The sequence below is a fragment of the Kogia breviceps genome, chromosome 18 (genome assembly GCF_026419965.1).
Source record: "Kogia breviceps isolate mKogBre1 chromosome 18, mKogBre1 haplotype 1, whole genome shotgun sequence".
Classification (NCBI taxonomy): Eukaryota; Metazoa; Chordata; class Mammalia; order Artiodactyla; family Physeteridae; genus Kogia; species Kogia breviceps.
Genome location: NC_081327.1, coordinates 41878656 through 41900497, shown reverse-complemented (window position 1 = coordinate 41900497; position 21842 = coordinate 41878656). Strand labels below are relative to the sequence as shown.

General features: G+C 41.3%; 1 protein-coding gene and 1 non-coding gene across 3 annotated transcripts in view; one reads left to right on the top strand and one right to left on the bottom strand.

The window, feature by feature from the left end:
- The window catches only part of WWP2 (WW domain containing E3 ubiquitin protein ligase 2), a 151025-nt gene that overhangs the window by 38293 nt on the left and 90890 nt on the right, over positions 1–21842 (bottom strand). For both annotated transcript variants that reach the window (XM_059044814.2, XM_067019594.1), the window contains exon 8: positions 11647–11857. In XM_059044814.2, coding sequence (XP_058900797.1) covers positions 11647–11857 — 211 coding nt within the window. The remainder of the gene's footprint in view (positions 1–11646; positions 11858–21842) is intronic.
- Positions 16956–17028, top strand: TRNAE-UUC (transfer RNA glutamic acid (anticodon UUC)). Its single transcript has one exon. It is a non-coding gene; the product is annotated as a tRNA-Glu (tRNA).

Genomic DNA, 21842 nt, shown 5'->3' with positions numbered 1-21842 from the left:
GGGCCCGTGAGCCATGGCCGCTAGGGCTGCGCATCCGGAGCCTGTGCTCCGCAGCGGGAGAGGCCACAACAGTGAGAGGCCCGCATACCACAAAAAAAAAAAAAAAAAAAAAAAAGGAAAGTCTTGAGAAAGATACTTGGCTTAAGGGTAAGTAGTGAAATATGGAAGCTCCTCAGGACAAGGGAGCAAGCAGCCACTCTTGCTTAACAGTTGCTCCTAATAAAGACTTAAGGAGCTGAGAATTCCTCAGCATTTCCTAAGAAATTAGCTCTTTCCTTCCTGTCCTTGGCAATTTTGCAGCACAAAAGCACCAATAAAACAACTTTGCTCATTTTGCAGTCACTGATTGGAAAACTGACCATAATTGGTGGGTGGGGCTGCCCCTTGAATGAAGACAAAATATGTGTTGTTGCAGTTGGAGAGAAAAGGTGCTAAAACACATTTTTTCTTTATTCCAACTATTCTTTTGTTACAACTTTCATCTTATAAGTGGTCTCGACTTCTGGCTTCTTTTCTATTTCATTTGAAGCAAGGAGAAAACTTTGGTTTTATTATACTTTGGCTAATATTTTCATTTGAGGATGGAATAATTCTTAAAATTCCATGAATTAAATGCCTTGAATTGACACAGTGGTCTTCCTGCACTGCCAGAGGGGAAATCGGTGTGAAGTCCTCTTTGCTTATATTCAAGAGTTATGACGGCTCCTCCCAAGCCTTGACAAGACCTGTCTATCCTGTCTTTGATCCCAGCTGATCCTAGAAATGAAAGGCTCTCTTTTGGGCACTGTTATTGTCCAGCGAATCTCAGTGTCCTTCTATGAACCCTCTCAATTGGCTTAGCTAGAAAAATAGTTACCAAGAGGAACAAGACCTTTCTTCCATTACCTTTTTTTTGATATCTACATTCTTTCTTTTAAAATTGGACTCCTGCTCGGATTAAATGTCCATGTGGGTCCTCCCTGATCCATGACCTGGCCTAACTGCTTTTCTTAGAGAACTCTCAACTCCTCCCTACCTGCACGGCTCCTCAGAATTCATACAAATCCCTCCCCTCCATTCGTGTAGCAGAGTCGGTCAATTCTATCGTCAATCAAACGAGCCCCTGGAATCTCATTTCTCCGCTGTAACTGCTGACCCATATAGACTGAGCCTTCCAACTGTCTTGGTTTGGTCTCCCCATGCCAAGAAAGTGATACTGGAAGTGACCTTTCATCAGCACATCCCTGGCAGGGGTTAGGTTTCTGAACCTTATAAGCATCTTCTACATGCTGAGATTAAAAGGCTTTTCAATCAAACTACCCATGGGTCTCGATACTGCATCCTGGTCACATGGGTCATATCCTCTCCCACTGAATAGCTTTCTTTGATGCTCTCAGAAACAGTGTTCAAAGCACCAAGCTTGATTCAGGTCCCTTCCCAACACATTGCTCCTTGGCTTTCGATGTATAGCCTTTAGTTGGACCATGGACTACACAGGGTCTTTCTATTTTGAAAGTAGTTAAAAAATAGTCTCCAATTGCAATTAATCTCTGTACTTTTTTTTAAACCTAAATTCCCTTTGCTCCTATGGATTTTAACTGTCCTTTATTCAGTTTGTAATACGGAAGAGCAAATCTGACTCCATATTAGATCAGTTTCTTTTACTTTAACCTTAGTGCTCTGTTGCCTGTGCTTAGTCATGCTGGCTCTGCACCTTTTGTGAAAGAATGTTGCCCATAGCCTGAAATATACAGGATAGCCCCTTCTCAAGACTCTGACCTTTAAGAGTCCATTCATTTAGAGATTAAAAAAAGTTGCAGAACAGAGAGTAACATTTGTCTTGTTGGAGGTTTACAGGAACATTGTGACTTGACCTACAAGAACACTGTGACTTGACCTAGCTGCAAGAACAAAGGATTCCAACACCAACAAGTCTGAGACAACTAACCATGCCCCTCCCTCACCCTGCCTTTAAAAGTGCTTTGCCGAAACCCTTCGAGGAGTTCAGGGTTTGCTGGGCACAAGCCACCCATCTCCTTGCATGGCCTTGCAATAAACCTTTCTCTGCTCCAAACTCTAATGTTTCGGTATTGTTTGGCCTCACTGTCCATTGGGCACACAAACTTGCGTTTGTTAACAAGTTGTATATCTTCCATGCCCATGCCCCCATCCCCCCAACCATCATCGTTAAAAAGGTAAAGGATGGGGGTTCCCTGGTGGCACAGTGGTTGGGAGTCCGCCTGCCGATGCAGGGGACACGGGTTTGTGCCCTGGTCCAGGAAGATCCCACATGCCGCTGAGCGGCTGGGCCCGTGAGCCATGGCCGCTGGGGCTGCGCATCCGGAGCCTGTGCTCCGCAACGGGAGAGGCCACAGCAGTGAGAGGCCTGCATACCGTAAAAAAAAAAAAAAAAAAAAAAAGTAAAGGATGAAAATCTCAATTCCATTATTAGGATGGCATTCAATCATTTCTCTCCTATGTTATCTGAAAGGAAATTTTCTGGTCACTTAACAGTGACCACATTTTTTTTTTTTTTTTGGATGCACCATGCAGCTTATGGGACCCAGACCAGGGCCTTCGGCAGTGAAAGGACGGAGTCCTAACCACTGGACCGCCAGGGAATTCCCTGAACCACGTTTTCTTGTGGAAGGTTTCCTAAAAGGTCTTCAGGAAATCAATTTTCAGTTACTTGCCATTACAGTGTATATTCAACCATCCTGATCAACACATTTCTTGGTCAGATTCCCCTAAGTTTGGACAGAATCACAGTTTACCAAGAGTCAGATTAAATTCGGAAGGAATTTAAAGCTGGACAATCCGAGGATTTCAGGTTAGTATCAGAGATGATATCACCACACTCATAAATTCTTAGTAAGAACATTATTAATTTGTATTATTTATAATTTGTTAATAAATTTTATTAACAAAAGCACTGGGCATTAGTAAAGCTGACTCTCATTCAAAATACACTCTCTCCATCAGAAAACACAGTCATGCCAGAACACTTATGCACCAATAAAGAAAAGATGCCTTGCTGGTTACTTGGACAAAAACTAAACTTCAGAAAAATACACTGAAAGTATTCAGGTATTCTTAAAGATGCCTATGTAGAAGTTCAACTCCCCTCAGGCAAATATTACAGGGAATTCATATTTCCTTACTTCATGCTCTTATAATAAATTTTAAATCTGAACCAAATCCTATTCCCCAAACTCTGGCCACTTCCTGGGTGAATGGTAAGATTTATTTCCCCTGTAGGGACACAGTCAGACTGTTTTATGAGTCAAAAATCTGTGTGCAGAGGAACACATCTCCTACTCACTGTTTTCATTGCTTCAGTAGGTCCTCTGTAAACTGGGTAGGAAGTGTGTTAAACTCAGACCTTCCCCCAAGAACCCTTCTTGAAATACTGAGCTTTCCTTTAAATCCAAGCACACTAACCACCGCCCCCCACCATTTTTTTTTTTTTGTGGTACGCGGGCCTTTCACTGTTGGGGCCTCTCCCGTTGCGGAGCACAGGCTCCGGACGCACAGGCTCAGTGGCCATGGCTCACGGGCCCAGCCGCTCCACGGCATGTGGGATCTTCCGGGACCGGGGCACGAACCCGTGTGCCCTGCATCGGCAGGCAGATTCTCAACCACTGCGCCACCAGGGAAGCCCTAACCCCCTTTTTAAAACTATCAACAACCAGCACGTTATGCCCCTTAATCACAGGGGGGCACAGTAGTAGCTACTGAGGACTCTGAATTAAGGTCTGTTTTTCCTCTCTTTCTTCTTCACCCATCCCATTTTCTTTGCCTTGGAAAAGTCCCCAAAGCTCTTCAATGGAAGATGGCAACTGCTTTCAGGACTTCCCCAGTGGCCCAGTGGTAAAGAATCCGCCTTCCAATTCAGGGGACGTGGGTACAATCCCTGGTCAGGAAACTAAGATCCCACATGCCGTAGAGCAACTAAGCCTGTGTGCCACAACTATTGAGCTCGCACGCCTCAATGAGAGAGCCCGCATGCCACAAACTACAGAGCCCATGCACCCTGGAGCCTGCGAGCCACAACTCGAGAGAGAAAACACACATGCCACAACTAGAGACAAGCCCGAGCGCTGCAACAAGGAGACCGTGCCCCACAATGAAAGATCCTGAGTGCCGCAACTGAGACCCAACACAGGCAAAAAATAAAGAAAAAAAAAAGATATGCTGTCACAGACAGGCGAGACAATTCCTAGAGACAGTGTCCATTAAAAAAAATTTTTTTTAACATTATTGCAGATTTTAAAAACTGTGCAAATAAGTTTGGCAATGCAGGGAAATAGCCACTATTAAAAAATAGTGAGGGACTTCCCTCGTGGTCCAGTGGCTAAGACTCCAAGCTCCCAATGCAGGGGGCCCAGGTTCAATTCCTGGTCAGGGAACTAGAACCCACATGCTGCAACTAAAGATCCTGCACGCCACAACTAAAGATCCCACATGCTGCAACTAAGATCCGACAGAGCCAAATAAATAAATAAACATTGTTTAAAAAATAGTTAGTGGGAGCAAAAATGGGTATACTCTTTCCTAAGGGTAATTTGGCAACTCAGTCAAAAACCTTTCCTACATGAATACCCTTTAATTCAGCAACTCTGTTTCCAGGACATATACTAAGGAAATAATTATGTGTCAAAGATTTAGCTTTAAGTGAATCCATCACAGTACGTTGCAGCATGTTACAGAAAAACTGGAAACAACCTAAATGCTCCAAAGTGGAGGATTAGTAAACTAAATTATGTTCATTCTATAATGGGTATTCCATCATTTCAAATATCATTGTGGATAATACAGATTCATACAGATGTTTACAATATATTGGGTAACAAAAATAAGTGGAAAAAATGCATAAGATAATCAAAATTTTGTTTAAAAATTATAAAAATATATCATTTTTCATTAAATCTAAAATGCCACCAATTATAAGATTTTTAACATACCACCAAGAAAGAAAAAAAATGCTGCCAATTAAACTATGACACTCCAATGTTTGTAAATCATATCTTGATTTTAAAGAAGTTAAATGTGAAATAACATGCATATCAGAATCTACGAAACATGGGGGCAGGGAGACCATGTATGCATGTAAAATTTTTACAACATCAGAGGAAGGAAGTATTTCAGACAGACATAAAAGGTACGTGAAAAAGATGAACAGGTTTGGCTATCTAAAAATTTGAACTCCTGTACAATAAAAAGCAACATTAAAAAGTGAAAAGACAAGCCACAGACTGGGAGAAAATATTTGCAATGCACAAAATTGAGAGGGGATTAGTATCCAGCATATATTAAGAAATCCTGCAGATTAAAAAGACAGATGGCAAACAGAAAAATGGATAAAAATATATGAATAGGGCTTCCCTGGTGGCGCAGTGGTTGAAGAGTCCGCCTGCCGATGCAGGGGATACGGGTTCGTGCCCCGGTCTGGGAAGATCCCACATGCCGTGGAGCGGCTGGGCCCGTGAGCCATGGCCGCTGAGCCTGCGCGTCTGGACCCTGTGCTCCACAACGGGAGAGGCCACAACAGTGGGAGCCCCATGTACCACAAAAAAAAAAAAAAAAAAAAAAAAAAAAAAAAAAAAAATATATGAATAGACAATTCACAAGAAAGGAAACTCAAGAATCAAATTTAAAAAACATGTAGGAAGAGGTTTTCAAATTAAAACCAGCAAGAGATACCCTTTCACATCCATCAGACTGGCCAATATGAAAAAAATCTGACAATTCTAAGTTTTAGCAGGAATGCTATGCATGCTCATGGGATCATGAACTGGTGAGCTGACTCAAAAAGCAATCTGATAGTGTCTACTAAAACTGAAGACCTTCATCTTCCTACAAAGAAGAAATCCTTGTTCCAGTAATTGCACTAAAGAAACAAACATGCACACAAAAAGGCATACACAGAAAAAACTGCATTGTAGCTGTTTATAAAGGCAAAGATGTAACTATAGTATAAATAAACACAAATATAAAATGTTATTTTTTATATTTTACACTTATACGATATAGAATATACACAGTAAATATAAATAAATTTTAATTATAACATAAGTAAAATTTTACCTATTCATACAACAGAAGACCATATAGCAGTTTAAATGAATGTACCACGTTCCATGTATCTCTGTATATAGGGAATGGGACCGGGGAGGGGTTCACAGGGACTTTCAACTTTATTGACAGTCTTCATCAGGAGGTTAAAAAACAGGGGGGAGGTTTATAGCAAACGCAGCATAATGCTAAAGGTTGATACGGCTGGGTAGGGGAGCCCACAGCTATTTCTTATATTACTTTCTATTCTTATCTGCATGCTTAAAATATTTTACAATTAAAAACTAAATTTTAAAAGCACATACCCTAAGACTGTCAAAAAATTTTGGTAGATGTGTGTTGACGTGTGCATGTCTGTATATGTGGTCTTGGGCAAACTGCTTAAGGTTTCCTCATTTGCAAAATAAGGGTGAAAGTAGCTACTATGTGTTCTACTTCTTTCTTCTATTTTTTTTATCTAAGTTTTCCAAAAAAAAAAAAAAAAAAACTGTAAAAAATTGTAAGAGCTATTGAGAATGAAAACACTTATCCAGTCATTCAACAACATTTCTCACTCCAGCTCCCTAGGAGCCAAGTACTATGCTAAGTGCTGGGAATACAAAAACCCAAATATCCCAACCCCTGAGGAGCTCTCAAGAAAGTGTAGTAAAAAATGAAAATTCCTAATTACACATGAATACATACATATAGCCGGGCGAGAACTTCTCATGGGCCAGTCCCAACAACAGTAGAATCTTTGGAAACAAGGCTTTCGTCCTGAGATGAAGAGGAGGAAGCCAGGAACATGTATTATCCGGCATTAACTAAGCATGTAATAATCCCTGCAGAGTCAAGAACTAAACCATACTTCTTAGCAAAAAGGCACAGATTCTCCAGTATGATCCTTTAATCCTTTGCTACTAAAGTATGGTCTGTGGCTCAAACTGTTACTATTCAGCAACCAGAAAAGTACAGAAGCTTCTAGATGTTTAGAAACTTTTGGACCAATTTGACAATGCCACAACATCCAAATATGTGATCTGTAGATCTGCCTCACTGAACAGAACAGAGGACAAAAGTAAAGGTTCATAAGAGATTGAAGAAAAAAAAATTATAACAGAACAAACAAAACCAGAAGGAAAAAAAAAAACAAAAAACAAGGACTAGTTCTTCACAGACAGTTTCAGAAGCACTGCTTTAAAACTCCTTGGGTAGGGATCTTTGGCTAGCGCCAAAATTGAGTTTGGAATGAAATTCAATGGCAGCCGCTGGTTTATAACTTAGCAGAAAAGCTGCAAGTTCCAACGTCTCTTAAAGCGTCTCTACAAAGACAACGTCAAAAAGCCCTTACCAGGCTGTCATCCTTGCTAGTGTGTCAAGGGCCACATGGAGAAAGGACCCTCTGGGTCTCCATTACTGGGCCTGGGGGTAGGGGAAGATGGCAAATCAAACAGACCCAGAAAACACCCTCCTCAATTATTTCTACTCTGAGGCAGGAAACGGCCAGGGCAGCCAATGACTGCAAGAGGAGAGGGATGGTGTGAAGTGGCAGTGCTGAGGTAAGTCGGCAGAGTCCAAACACAACGGCCTCCCTTATGTAAGAAACCACAGCACAGCGCGGGCTGCCAGGGTGAAATAATGTGCCTCTGTGTGAGAGGGCCTGGGCGAGCTGCAGAGCCTGGGACGCACTTGGAGGAGTTTATCTAAGCCATGTACACACGGTCTGTTAATGAGCATTTGGTCCCCAAAGTGGGCTCCCTGCTGATAAAAACCAGATGCAGGGCCAGCTGATCAAAGTGGCCTCCCTCCCCACTGCCCACTGCCTGGACCACTATCTCACCATGTCTCCCGAGCCTTCCTGGCACCCCCTCCTTTAACGGACATTTGCCAGCTGAAAACACCATGCCCTTCCAACTAGCTTCTTTCGTGCTAATTAAATTAAAAGGTAGGGAAAGCAGGAGAGTTTGGAGACAGGGAGAGAGAGGAAAGGGATAAAGGGTGTTCTATTTGGATTTATGTGCCCAGTTTTTGGTGGCCTTCAGTCACTAAAACACACAGACGGACGTGACATCTTTATGTCCAGTCTCATCTGCTGCAAGTTTCAGAAAGGCAATGCAGCAACTGGAAAAATAAGCCCTTGGGAGCCCCAAATGAACTCTGCCCGATCCCTCTGTAAAGGAGACTGAGAAGGTAAGGTTAGAAAGAGACAAAGCAGCTGGATGCCATGAAAAAGCAGTCTAGCATGGCTCAGAAATGCCTTAGCAAAGGGGAGACATGGTCCACAGTGTCTCCCAGGGCATGAGGACCCCTAGTGAGCAGGGAAGAGCATCCTGACCCTGTGAGAGATTCATAATTGAACCCAAAGCCAGACAACCTACTCTAGTTAGTAACCCCTTAGGGTCTTGTTCTTGGGAAGAAAATGCAGTATTCCTATCAGAGCTCCTCTTTATTTGAGGCATCAAAGAAGCAGAAAACATTCATCCAGGTGGAGAAAATAAAAAAAGATGGCATTTAAATCGATGCATTAATTCCCTACAAGTATGCCTTGGGGGCCAACCTTGTGCCAGGCTTCTTGCCATCTTGGCATTTACAGCCCAGCAGGGCAGAGAGACACAAAACACGCAATTACACGTGTGAGAAGTTACAGTACACAGGGTGGTCTGACCTTGTCTACCGGGGATCGAGGAAGGATTCCCAGAGGAAGTGCTGATTAATCTGAGACTTGAAGATGGATAGAAAGTAATGGACAAAATGGTGAGGAAGGAAGGGTCACCAGCATGGCAGAGGGTCCCAAATCCAGAGAAAGGGTGGTACATCTGTCAAACTAAAATAAGTTGTGGCTATAGCTTAGAGAGCAAAGCAAAGAATGTCTTCCATGGAAGGCTTGAGGGGTAGATGAGGTCCTACACTGCAGGGCTTTTTAGGTCTTATTAAGATTTGAGAATTTATCCCTAAAGACAATAGGAAGCCATTGCAGCATTCTAAGTGGTGAAATGTCATGCTCGGAGTTTTATTTAAAAAGGTTAAAAGTGGTCCCCTGACTCCTGAATGCAAGATACCAGAAATAACAAATATCGTATATTAACGCATATACGTAGAATCTAGAAAATGGTACAGATGCACCTATTTGCAAAGCAGAAATAGAGACACAGATGTAGAGAACAAACATATGGATACCAAGGGGGGAAAGGCGGGGGTGGGGTGACTGGGAGATTGGGATTAACATATACACACTACTATGTATAAAATAGGTAACTAATAAGAACCTGCTGTATAGCACAGGGACCTCTACTCAATGCTCTGTGGTGACCTAAATGGGAAGGAAAGCCAAAAAAGAGGGGATATATGTATGCATATAGCTGATTCATTTTGCTATACTGCAGAAACTAGCACAACACTGTAAAGCAGCTATACCCCAATTTTTAAAAAAATTTAAAAAATAAAAATAAAATAAAATAATTTCATTAAAGTAAAAAAAGAAAAAGATACCAGGAAAAGAGGAATAACGCATCTTGTCTGAATCTCCTAAACTTGTAAATAAGCTAGGGCGGGGACAGTAGGTCTGTGAATTGGAAGGCTCACAGTGGAAAGTGCGCCCTTTCTGGCTTGCTGTCACAGAGCCAAGAACTGAAAGCCTGCCATCCTCACAGCCACACACTCAGCAGTGCCGGTGGCAATCTCCAGGTCCTGAGACGGCCCGCAAAGTACTGGAGCTTCCAGTGGGTACCTGGACGTCCATCTGGGCTGGAAAACTGGGTCTTGGTACCCTTCTCTGGACCATGATACGTGTTCAAGCGGGGAGTGGCCTCCCCAGACCCACACACAGCGCCTCATCCTATTCTAAAAGCTCCACGGAGATGCTGTTCAAACTCTACTCAGGAAAAGCGTTTCAGCCTCTGGTTGGGCGGGCGGGGGGTGGGGGTAGGAGAACAGGCTTCTCTGAGCTGCTCAATTGCCAGACTCAGAATAAAGGGTGTTTTCAAGGCCTGGAGTTTTCCAGCTGCCTGGAAACAGGAAGAGCCCAATCCAGGAGAACAGTAACCCCCACACACGCCCTACATAAAGACTCGTTGAGCCATTAGCCCTAATTGCCTGTGACTGACACCCAGAGTGAAGCCCGCCCTCCAGGCATTTGCTCAGTGGAAATCAAACAAACAGCTCCTGGAGCACCCGGGCAGCCATTTTCTCTCCTTTCTGCCAAAATGATTCTGCCCTGTTCCCCCCAAGTTATATACAGATTTCAAATTATAAACCAAACAAAGGTCTTTCAAGTATTCCTTACCACGTACAAAAGAGGAAAAAAAAAAAAAAAAAAAGAACGCCTCTGTAGGGAGGAGTTACACACAAGCAATTGCTTATGAATCTTTTCACAAAATCAAAAACTTCACAAAAGACTTTTTGGAGCCACCTCTCAATGCCCCCAATTCTCTCCAGGTTTGAGGTATTAAAAACTATTTGCAATACTTTTCACACGTTCATTGTGTTTTATTAAGAAATATAAGTTAAGTTGTGTGCCAAATGCTGGGGATCACAAATGCCTTCAGATTTAGGATTTTTGCTTAAACAACTGGGTTCTCTAAAGTGGTTTAAGAACAATACAGAATGTTACACATCAAGCAGGAGACCATCCACCCTTCCCTTTTCCTTTGCGGATCACCCACGCACCACCACCACTGGCCAGACCATGGTGACTGTGGTGATATGGACACTGGTTTCCTCAGTGCCAGCTCATAACCAGGATGGAAATCGGGACCACAACGGGACTGGCCCTGAAAGCGATCAGCGTTCCTGAGATAAGACCCTGTTTCCCAGTTCAGAACTGTTCTGTTCCTTTATGGTTCCTTCATACCCACTTTAAAAATATCATTCACCAGGTATGACACCCACCATTGGGTGAGGGCTTCATATACACTGTCTTATCCGAGTCCCTTGACTTCCTGGGGAGATAGATATGCATGATTATTACCTCCACCTTACCGAGATGGTAAGTCACGCAGGCAAAGTCATAAAGGGTTGAGTGGGGAGTTAAACCCAGATCTACTTGATTCCCAGGTCCATGCTTTTAATCTCCACTTGCTTTTGGCCTGCTGGGGCCATCTTCTTGTCATCCAAGGCCTTCAGCATCAGATTTAATTCTGAACTAAAAGGTGGCTCCAAGAAAAACAAGAGCCCGTGCTAACGTCAGCCCTGGCCATGGGAATAACATACAGTAATATTCACAGCCTGAAGTCCTCCATGGGCCGTTGAGATACAATGCAAGAGAGAAAAGCTGTTTTCTAGGCGGGATCTAGGCAAATCCAGTGATGCTGGAGGACAAAATGAGCTCCTTGTTCCATAAAAGCCACATTCTTTGAGTCAAGCTGTGCATTTCAAGTCACAGTATAAGGTACCATTGATTCTGCCCTAGATGATTTAGATCCTTTTCAAGATTTATGCAGAAAGAGCAGTTCTCCCACACCTCCCTTGTTCCTATGCATGGCAGCCTCCCCAGAGACTACTAGCCACCAGGTAATAAATAACCATGTTGTTTCTGCCTTAGTAAAGAAGCCTCAGTTGTTTCTTATTTCAGGGGGTGGGGAGGGAGGTGCTGCTGTGGGACAGAAGGTTACTCACCCAGCAGGCAGAGCATCAGGGGCCTGAGCAGCCACTGGGAGCTGCTGGGTGCCCGAAGTCCTGGTCTCCTCTCCTTCCTCCGGCGTGGCCGTGGCAGGGAGAGTCGCGGTGGCGGGGTTGGGGACCGCACTCGATGCCGCAGCAGGCGGGGATGCCACAGCAACAGTGGAGGGTCCTTCGGGGTCAGTGGCTGCAGTGGGTTCGTCATTCGCTGAAAATACAGGAACCGTAGTTTAGAGGTCAACTCAGTGTTGTGTTCACATTCACCAGGTTTCTCGCTGAACGTGGTAACACAGTACCTACAAGGTGACTGTACATGTTACCTGGTGACGGCAAAAAGTTTTACAGGACATAACTTTGGAAAAGACAGCAAGTCAGCGAGAGCCTGCCGGAAGAAATGTGGGAGATGGAGCTGAAATAAATAGATTATTAAATATTACCTCTTTTATATAACTTCACTAAATTTTTCTAACATGCCATGGTTACGTTTATAGCGATAAAAGAGTAGCAGGAAAAATAATGTACCAGGGAAGTGTGTTAGTGCTACATGGAGCAAGGCCAAGGCCAAAGCCAAGTTTATAGGGTTGTATACGTTTCTTTGTCACTTGTCTGCTAGGCACAAATAGCACCTTCCTTCAAAAAGTTCCATACACAATAAGAGGTAGAAAACTTCCAATAATGTGCTTGTTCTTTTAAAGACTCATGCTCAAAGTGGGGGGCAAGGATTAACAGCCTAGACGGAAAAGATGGGGCTGTGAGAGAAGGGACTTGTCTCCAAGGTAACAATAGACAAAGAGACAGAAGTGAAATAAGCTGATTCCTGAGTATCCTCATTTTTCCATTCCTTTGATGATCACTCATGTTCTCAAGGATCCCAAGGCACTGCAATATCCTCTCACTCAGAAAGGGATCAAACACGGTTTCAAAGAATTAAAATTCTTTGCAAATGGATAAGCCATAAACTGAGAATTCTCTACATATATGATTGCATATGTGTACGTTTACACTAGAATTTCATAGGAAAACCCCTTGGTTTAGCCTCATCTTCCTAATTCAGAAACTCTTTTTGCAGTTCCCCTAACAAATGGCTATCCAGATTGAACATTTCTTCTGACAAGCACCTTGCTACAGAACCATTCCATTGTTGAACAGATGTAGCTGCCAGAAAGATTTTTCTTATGTTAAGCTGAATTCCACTAGATGGTTTTAGTCCCCACACCCCAAGCAATACAAAATAAGTATCCGGCCACCCTGTTCCTCATTCACCCTCTCTATTCCAGTAAAAGGCCTATTATTTCTTTAATGTCTCTATGTTACTCTCTTCTTATGATCTGGCTTCCCTCCTGTAGATATTTTCTTCTATTGCTTCCCATTTCTACATAATGTTATCATGAACTGAACGTAATAAACGAGATACCATCAGACCAGCAGAGTCAGATTTCCAATATAAATGATATTAGTTATATTTATAGAACACCAGTTATATTTATAGAACACCAGAATGCCAGCCAAAGTACACATCATTGCTTTTTGGATTATCTTATTTAAGCCTCATACACAAGCCCATTCTACAGTTGAGGAAACTGAAGCTCGAAGAGGTTAAATAACCTGCCAAGGTCACAGGGCACCTAATTCACACCCCTGCTGTCTGCCTCCAGAGCCTGAACCCTTACTCACTACACTCTACTTCTCCCTCTCTGCGCATCCTCTAATGCAGCCCAGGATTATAATAACTCAGAAGCAACCACATGAGCCTGTCAGCTAACGTGAAACTGATGGTCAGCTGAAACTAAAATTTCTTCACGTGAGATGATGCCAAGCTTGATCTTAACAAATAGCAAAGAGCCTAGGAACTACCTATGATTAATTTAAATAATCTGCTTTCTCTTCAGTATATGAAATATTGTCTGGCACACAGAGTAAATTAGTTGTTTAATAAATGACTATATTTTATGCAACTGATGTTTCCTCAACATAAATGCAAGAATTTTTACTTATATTCCGAGTATATCTCGGCTGAGTTAGTAAAACACAACAGATGGCAATTCTTTTTATGCAAATCTATAAATTTTACTCAATTCCAATGAAAAAACCATCATGACCCTTTTGAGAAATAAATAAATTCATTCTAAAATTTATAAGTAAAAGTAAACACAGAAGAATAGCCATAAAAATTCTAGAGACAGAGCCTTGTGTGCATGGGGTGGGGGAGAGGGGAGGAGATAGTTTTCTAAGGTATTAATTAACCCATATTATAAAGCTACAACAACTAAAACAATGTGGCACTGATACATGAATAGGCAGATGTCGATTAAATAAACAAGATAGTTCAGAAAGAGAATTAAATACACATTGGAATTAAGGAATTTAGTATATGACAAAGGTGACATTTTAAATTCCTGCAGAAAAGACAGACTATTCAGTAAATGGTACTGTAACAAGTGGGTAGTGTACTGGACAAAAACTGAGATATATTCCTACCTCACTCCTTACATCAAAATAAATTCCAGATAGATCAGAGATTTTGACATAAAAAGTGAAATCACAGAGGAACCAAAGAAAATGGAGAACAGTTTTATAATCTCGAAGTGGAAAAGACAGAATCTAAAAGTCATAAAGTATCAATGAATTCAACTACATTAATATTTTTATAAATCTAAATGGCAAAAAACCACCATAAACAAAATTAAAATCAAAAGAAAAACAACAAACTGGGAAAGATTATTATCAATTCATATTACAGACCAGTTGCTAATTTCTTTGATATGAAAAAAGCCTCTACAAAACAGTAAGAAAGGGACTTCCCTGGTGGTGCAGTGCTTAAGAACCCACCTACCAATGCAGGAGACACGGGTTCAAGCCCTGGTCCAGGAAGATCCCACATGCCGTGGAGCAACTGAGCCTGTGCGCCACAACTACTGAGCCTGCGCTCTACAGCCCACCAGCCACATCTACTGAGCCCACGTGTCACAACTACTGAAGCCCACAAGCCTAGAGCCTGTGCTGCACAACAAGAGAAGCCACCGCAATGAGAAGCCTGCGCACCGCGGCGAAGACTAGCTCCCCCTCGCCACAGCTAGAGAAAGCCCACACAGCAATGAAAACCCAACGCAGCCAAAAGTAATTAATTTTTTAAAAAAAACAGTAAGAAAAAGACCAAAAATATGCAGAGACACTTCATAGTTAAGGAAATACAAATTACCCCTAAACATACGAAAAGATGCTCAACCTCAATTATGAGACAAAAGAATGCAACTTAAGACTATAATGAAATGCCATTTTTTAACCTATCACACTAGCAAGAGTGAAAAGTATTCAACAACACTGATAAGAATGTAAGAAAAACTGGATTTTCACATATTGCTGGTAAGAGGAGAAACTGCTAGAACCTCTGTGGAGTGCAGTTGGGCAATACCCAAAATTTAAATACAATAATTGGGAGGTGGGGGGAAGCTTGGGTGGGTACAGAGGAGAGAGGTGGGGGGCGCCTACAGGTGAAATTAAAATGGCCATGAGTCAATAACAGTCAAAGCTGGGTGATGGGTTCATTGTAATATTCCTTTTTACTTTTGTACCTATTCAATGTCTGTGGCACAGATGGAGTGTGTACTCCCATCAGGAGAGGCACATAATGTCTGGTCGTTTCCCTTTTGCAATGTTAGCAGCCATTGACGATTATTGCCTAAATCCACTAACCGGTAAAGAACCGAAAAATAGTAATATTCTAATTCTATCACGCCTCTAAAGAGAAATTTCCCCTATCAACTATCTGGTTACCTTGAGGTTCAGTTTGTAAAGAAAAGGCAAGAGAATTGCTTGAGTCTTTCCTTACATTTACCAGTTTTCAGAAGAATGAGTTGATACTCTCATGTCCTGCAAAAACAAACAGTGAAATTTTGCTCTGTTTAAAAATCATTATGAGTTTTTGGATTTAAATATATTTAAAGCATTTCAATCTTTTGTGATTATTGTTCTTATTGAAACTAAAATTGTCCCCATCTTTGGCTGGGGTTAGCAGAAGAGGGAAGGGCCAGAGATCTTCAAGTTGGCTTCAAGTTCTTTGGAAAAAAATTCTAAGATAATTAATAAGTGGGAAAGTGCAGAACAGCATATATATTGTGCTACCATTTGTGTGTGTATATTCAAAGAATATGCTTGTAGGGCTTCCCTGGTGGCGCAGTGGTTGAGAATCCGCCTGCCGATGCAGGGGACATGGGTTCGTGCCCCGGTCTGGGAAGATCCCACATGCCGCGGAGCGGCTGGGCCCATGAGCCGTGGCCGCTGAGCCTGCGTGTCCAGAGTAAAAAAAAAAAAAACAAAAACAAAACAAAGAATATATGCTTGTATATTCAAAGAATATCTTGGAAAGAATCATACGAAACACAACAGTGACTGCCTCTGGGAAGGGAAGGGGAAGCTGGAAGACCAGAATAGGAAGGAGACTTTCTTTACACTGTTTAAGCTTTTATACCTTTAAAGTGTTGACAACATATAGGTACTGCCTATTAAAAAATTTTTTATGAAATTGTCAAACAGGAAAAGAACAAAACCAGAGCCCTGCAGCATGCCAGTGGAAAAGACCGCCTAATCAATACTATTTGGATCTGACCGTTCACGCCACTGCAAATCTAGTTAGAAGGGTTCCCACCAGGACTGCATCTGTCCACAGAGCTATCCGAGATCCTTTGATTCACCAGAGTAGTTCATCTGTTTAAGAGCTTTGTGGTATCTCGACTTTAGATTTGGAAACAGAATGTGAAAGCCAGATAACCTAGCACTGAACCTTTATGTGTCCATGCTTATACTCTCTGCTCTCAAAGACTCTGTGTGTGTGTGTGTGTACGGGCATACCTCAGAGATATTGCAGATTTGGTTCCAGACCACCACAATAAAGCAAATATCACAATAAAGCAAGTTTTCTGGTTTTCTAGTGCATGTTTTAATCTTTTTGCGGTACGCGGGCCTCTCACTGTTGTGGCCTCTCCCGTTGCGGAGCACAGGCTCCGGACGCACAGGCTCAGCGGCCATGGCTCACGGGCTTAGTTGCTCCGCGGCATGTGGGATCTTCCCGGACCAGGGCACGAACCCGTGTCTCCTGCATCGGCAGGCGGATTCTCAACCACTGCGCCACCAGGGAAGCCCTCTAGTGCATGTTTTATATTGCAGTCTATTAAGTGTACAATAATAGCATGATACCTTAAAATACAATGTATACTTTATACTTTATTGCTAAAATGCTAACCATCACCTGAGTGAGTCGTAATCTTTTTGCTGGTGGAGGGTTTAAGATATTGCAAGAACTGGGGAATTCTCTGGTGGTCCAGTGGTAAGGACTCCGCACTTTCACTGCCGAGGGCCCAGGTTCAATCCCTGGCCAGGGAACTAAGGTCCCACAAGCCACATGGCATGGCCAAAAAAAGAAAAGAAAAGAAAAGAAAAGAAAAGAAACATTGCCAAGAGTTACCAAAATATGATACAGAGACACGAAGTGAGCAAATGCTATTGGAAAAATGGTGCCGGCAGATTTGCTTGATGCAGGGCTGCCACAAACCTTCAATTTGTAAAAGAAGAAGAAAAAATGTAGTATCTGTGAAGCACAATAAAGCAAAAAGAGATAAAACAAAGGTGTGCCTGTATATACACACATGTTCTTAGAACATAAGGGCTTGAAACCTCAGAAGTAAATCCAAACCATCACAGCTTACAGTCAGAAGAAAGCAAAGTTCAGATAATTCAGTTACTGCCTCATGGTCACCCTGGTAAAAAAGTGACAGAGCGCCACACTTGAGCCATAACTTCAAGTAGAGAGAAAAACTGGATTGACAAAGACGAGGAGTTACAATTTCATCATGCCTTAGAAAATTGCTGTATTTTACATTTAAGCTCTATTCAGTATAGCCAGTGTTCTCTGTTAATCATAATTATTTGATGTACACAACTTATCTCCCCCAAAAGACAGCATCCTTCTTGAGAATGAGGGCAAATTTGTTTTCCTTCATTTTTTGCTACTTCCATTCTCTACCTACTACATTCTTGTCTCCAACCCCTTTGCTCACTTCAGCCCTCCTTCCCTAGAGGCTCTCCCCACCACTTCAGCCCAGACGGATCCCTTTGCAGAGCCCACAGCACCTGTGGTCTTGGCTACTCAACCTCGCAGCCCCTGTGACATCTGCTGTGTTGGTACTTGGCTTTTCAGCTTCTTTCCCTGAAACAGACTATAGGGCAGAGGCCTTACTTCATACTTCTTCACACTGTAATAGCGCTTAGCAAAATGGCATTCGATAAACATTGATTGAATAAATACTTGTTTAATAGGCCTAATAATCTAGCAAAAGATATCTGAAATAAAACCGCCTCAGATTTGGGTAACACTATCACTTGCAAAACAGGTTCTTTTTAATTTTTTTAAATTTTGAAATAGTTTTAAATTTATAGAAAAGTTACAAAGATAACATGCCCTTCATCCATGCTATTAGTACCTTGCTGAACTATGGCACATTTGTCAAAACTAAAAAAATAACATTAGTATATTACTATTAATTAAACTCTAAAATGTACTTGGATTTCACCAGGTTTTCCACTAATGTCCTTTTACTATTCCAAGATCCAATCCAGGATCTCGTGCTGCTTTTCACAAGTTCATTCTCATTAGCTCACTTATCCTCCTAATAACCCCATGAGGAAGGTAGTATTACTCCCATTTTACTGAAGGTAAAAAACTGAGGTTCCCAGAGGTACTACTCAGAGAGGTGCCAAGCAAGTACCAGAACCAGCACTCAAATCCAGAAGACTATTAAACAAAAACAATGGAAGGAGGTGGGAGGAGGAGAAATGAAGATGGCTTAGATGGCTTTCCTGTGGGGGAAAGAAAAGCTGGGTACCAACATGAGAAGGTAAATGGGATAAGGTGGTAAAATGGCTGATTTCTGCAACTGTGGGTATTTTACAAGGTTCCCTCTGTGATGTTGGTTAAACATTCTAACTTTCTGAATCAGATATTCATTCAGGACTAAGACATACTCTAGTTACAGCTGGCCAAAAAAAAGATCAGGAATTGGAAATTCTTTTTCTTAATCCCAGACAGGCTGCCAGCTCACTGTGTGTTCCAAGATCTTTAGGTGTGTGTGTGGTGTGGCACAGACTCTCACCACACAGGTCTTTTCAGCCCCCTCACTCGGGCATGAAGAAGGCGACTGCCAACAATGGAAGCTTTTTAAACTGAAGATCAGCTCGTAACATATGATACACGGTAAAGCAGTCAGTATCTCTCATCCGTGAAATCCAAGCAATGCCTTCCAATGCAATCGATCAACTCAGCTCTTCAAGGGATCAGACCAAAGTAGAAAAATATTTCATAATTAGTATGACACAGGGTGGGTGAGGATTATATTTTAAAAAGCAATTAAATTAGATAGAAAAAAGAAGAAAAACTTAAAAATGGATAAAGCCATACCATGTCACCTGATGGGAAAGTTCAATCTTTCCTTGGTCAATATGTAGATTCATACAGTTTCCACTCTCATTCCACCATGCTTCTAAGCATTCAAAGTCTGAAATTTGTTTTGAAAACGTATAAACTATCAAAAAATATCATGGAGAAAAAGCAATAAGGTGGGACTAGTCCTTCCAGACATTAGAAAAACATCCTATAACATGTCGATAATCAAAATCACACAAGACTGGCTCAAAACCAGAAATAAATGGGATAAGTAAAGAGTCCAGAAATGAATACTCACTGCATATAAGAATACAGTAAGTGATAAATACTGAGTAAAACCACAGAAAGAAAAAAAGTAATTAATGTCTACAGGATAATAGGACCCTGCTATAGAGAAAAATTAATTGAAACCCAACCTTCATTACATTTATGTATGTATAGATACAGATAAACCAGTATAATTTCTAGTGGGATATTTTTAACATGAAAAAAAAGTAAAACAGAAACTTTATTCCATCTAGAGACAAGAGAGAATCTTTTCACTACTGAAGCAAAAGTTAAAATTACAAACATTAAAAAAATGCTCAGGCACAATCTTTTAAAAGTTTTTAACTCCTTTGCCACAAAAACCACAGAAAATGAGACAAAAGGCAAAACAATGATATAGGGGGGAAAACTTATAATCATACAAATAACAGATAAACCTTGTACCTAGATACTTCACACCCATTAGGATGGCTAGTATGGGGAAAAAAACCAAAACAAAACAAAATAAAAAAACAAGTGTTGGCAAGGATGTTAAAAAATTGGAATGCTCATTCACTGCTGGTGGGAAAAGACAGTACAGCTGTTCTGGAAAACAGTTCTAGGGTTCCTCAAACACGAAACATAGAATTACCCTATGACCCATCAACTCTACTGCAAGGTATACAACAGCCAAAAGAATTGAAAGAACAGACTCAAACAGATACTTGGACATCCATGTTCACAGCAGCATTCACAATAGCCAAGGAGCGGACACGACCCAAATGTCTATCAACAGATGAATGGATCAACTAAACATGGTAAAAACATACAACAGAATATTATTCAGCCTGAGAAAGGAATGAAACCCTGACACATGCTACAACGTGGATGAATCTTGAAAACATTAAGCTAAGCGAAAGAAGCCAGAGACAAAAGGTACCTAGAATAAGCAAATTCATACAGACATAAAGTAGAAGGAAGGTTACCAGGGGCTGGGGCTGGGGGGGTAGGAGGAAGGGAGAATGTTTTTGTGTAAAAGGTACAGAGTTTCAGTTTGGGATGATGAAAAGCTTCTGGAAATGGAGAGTGGTAAAGTTGCACAACACTGTGAATGTATTCAATGCTACTGAATTATACACTTAAAAATGGTTTATATGGTAGATTTTATGTTATGAGCATTTTACCACAATTTTATTAAAAACCTGTACTTAGACTATATAAATCTCTAAAATAAATGTCTATAACTCCATGAGACAAATAACTGAACACCATGAAAAAAGTCACTTAAGAGAAAAGCCACTGATAATTGTAGAAATGCAATGAGGTTAAATCATGAGGTGGCACCCGATGCCTGTTAGCAAAATGACAAACCAGTATTTACAAGGTCAAGGGAAAAATAAACCTCATATGCCATGAGGAAAATTTTACAGTGCCTTGGGATGTATGATTATTTCAAACCTTTTGGAAGGCAATCTGGTAACACACTTTAGATTTTAAAAATTCGCATCCTTTGACTAAAGAACTCCATTCTGGAAGAAACAAAGTTGTGTGCAAAGATGTTTACATCAGGACTTTGTTTCGCAAAAGGGAAATACACAAGGACTGCAAAATGGTTATATGAGTTATGGCATATTAACTGTGAAATAGTATGAGGCCACTAAAAAAAGGTAAACAAGAAGACCACTGATACATGAACATGTGTAACAAAAATAATGAAATGGAAAAAAGAATATCTATCCATGCTGCATAATTATAACCATATGAAATTATTCGTAAAGACAAAAGCTAACTTTGTGAGCTTACTATGTCCCAAGCACTGTGTTAGACATGCTACATGTTTTATATAATTTATTCCTTATAACAACGCTATGAGATATATAATCTTGTCCTAATTTTATTAATGAGAAAACTAAGGCCCAACTAGTCCCTGGGTCCTACACACATGCTATACACCGGGGGCAGAATCTGACTGCAGTCACTGTGACTCCCCACCTTACATGCATGGAAATCACATTTAAGGGAGGAATGAGTGAGAGAAGTAATTTTTTTTTTTTTGCGGGGTGGGGGTGGGGGTGGTAAAGTTTTCAAGAAAAAATTAGAAAGTAAATCATTGCACACAAGTCTCAATAAAGTGCTATACCATTAGCCTAGTCCTTGATTCCACCACTTCTAAAACTCAGAAATATTATATTTATACTGACAGACCACCATTCACTTTCTTTTTACAAAAACGGATATTTTACAGTTGTGACGTGAAAAAAAAAACACCTGGAAGTCAGCTCCGTCTTTGCCCCTAATGTCTTTTTCACGCAGAGCTGCAGAGCACAGCCAAAAAGGCTCGCTAAATAAATCTTGTGTATCTCTGGAAACGTTTCCTGGAAGCACGGCTCTCTACCACCACCATTTTGGAACTGGTCCTCGCACTTCAAGCAGCGGTATATGGAGATGCCCATACAGGGATGGAGATGTCCTCAATAAGAGCCCCAACCCCCTTCTAGTTTTACGCTACCCA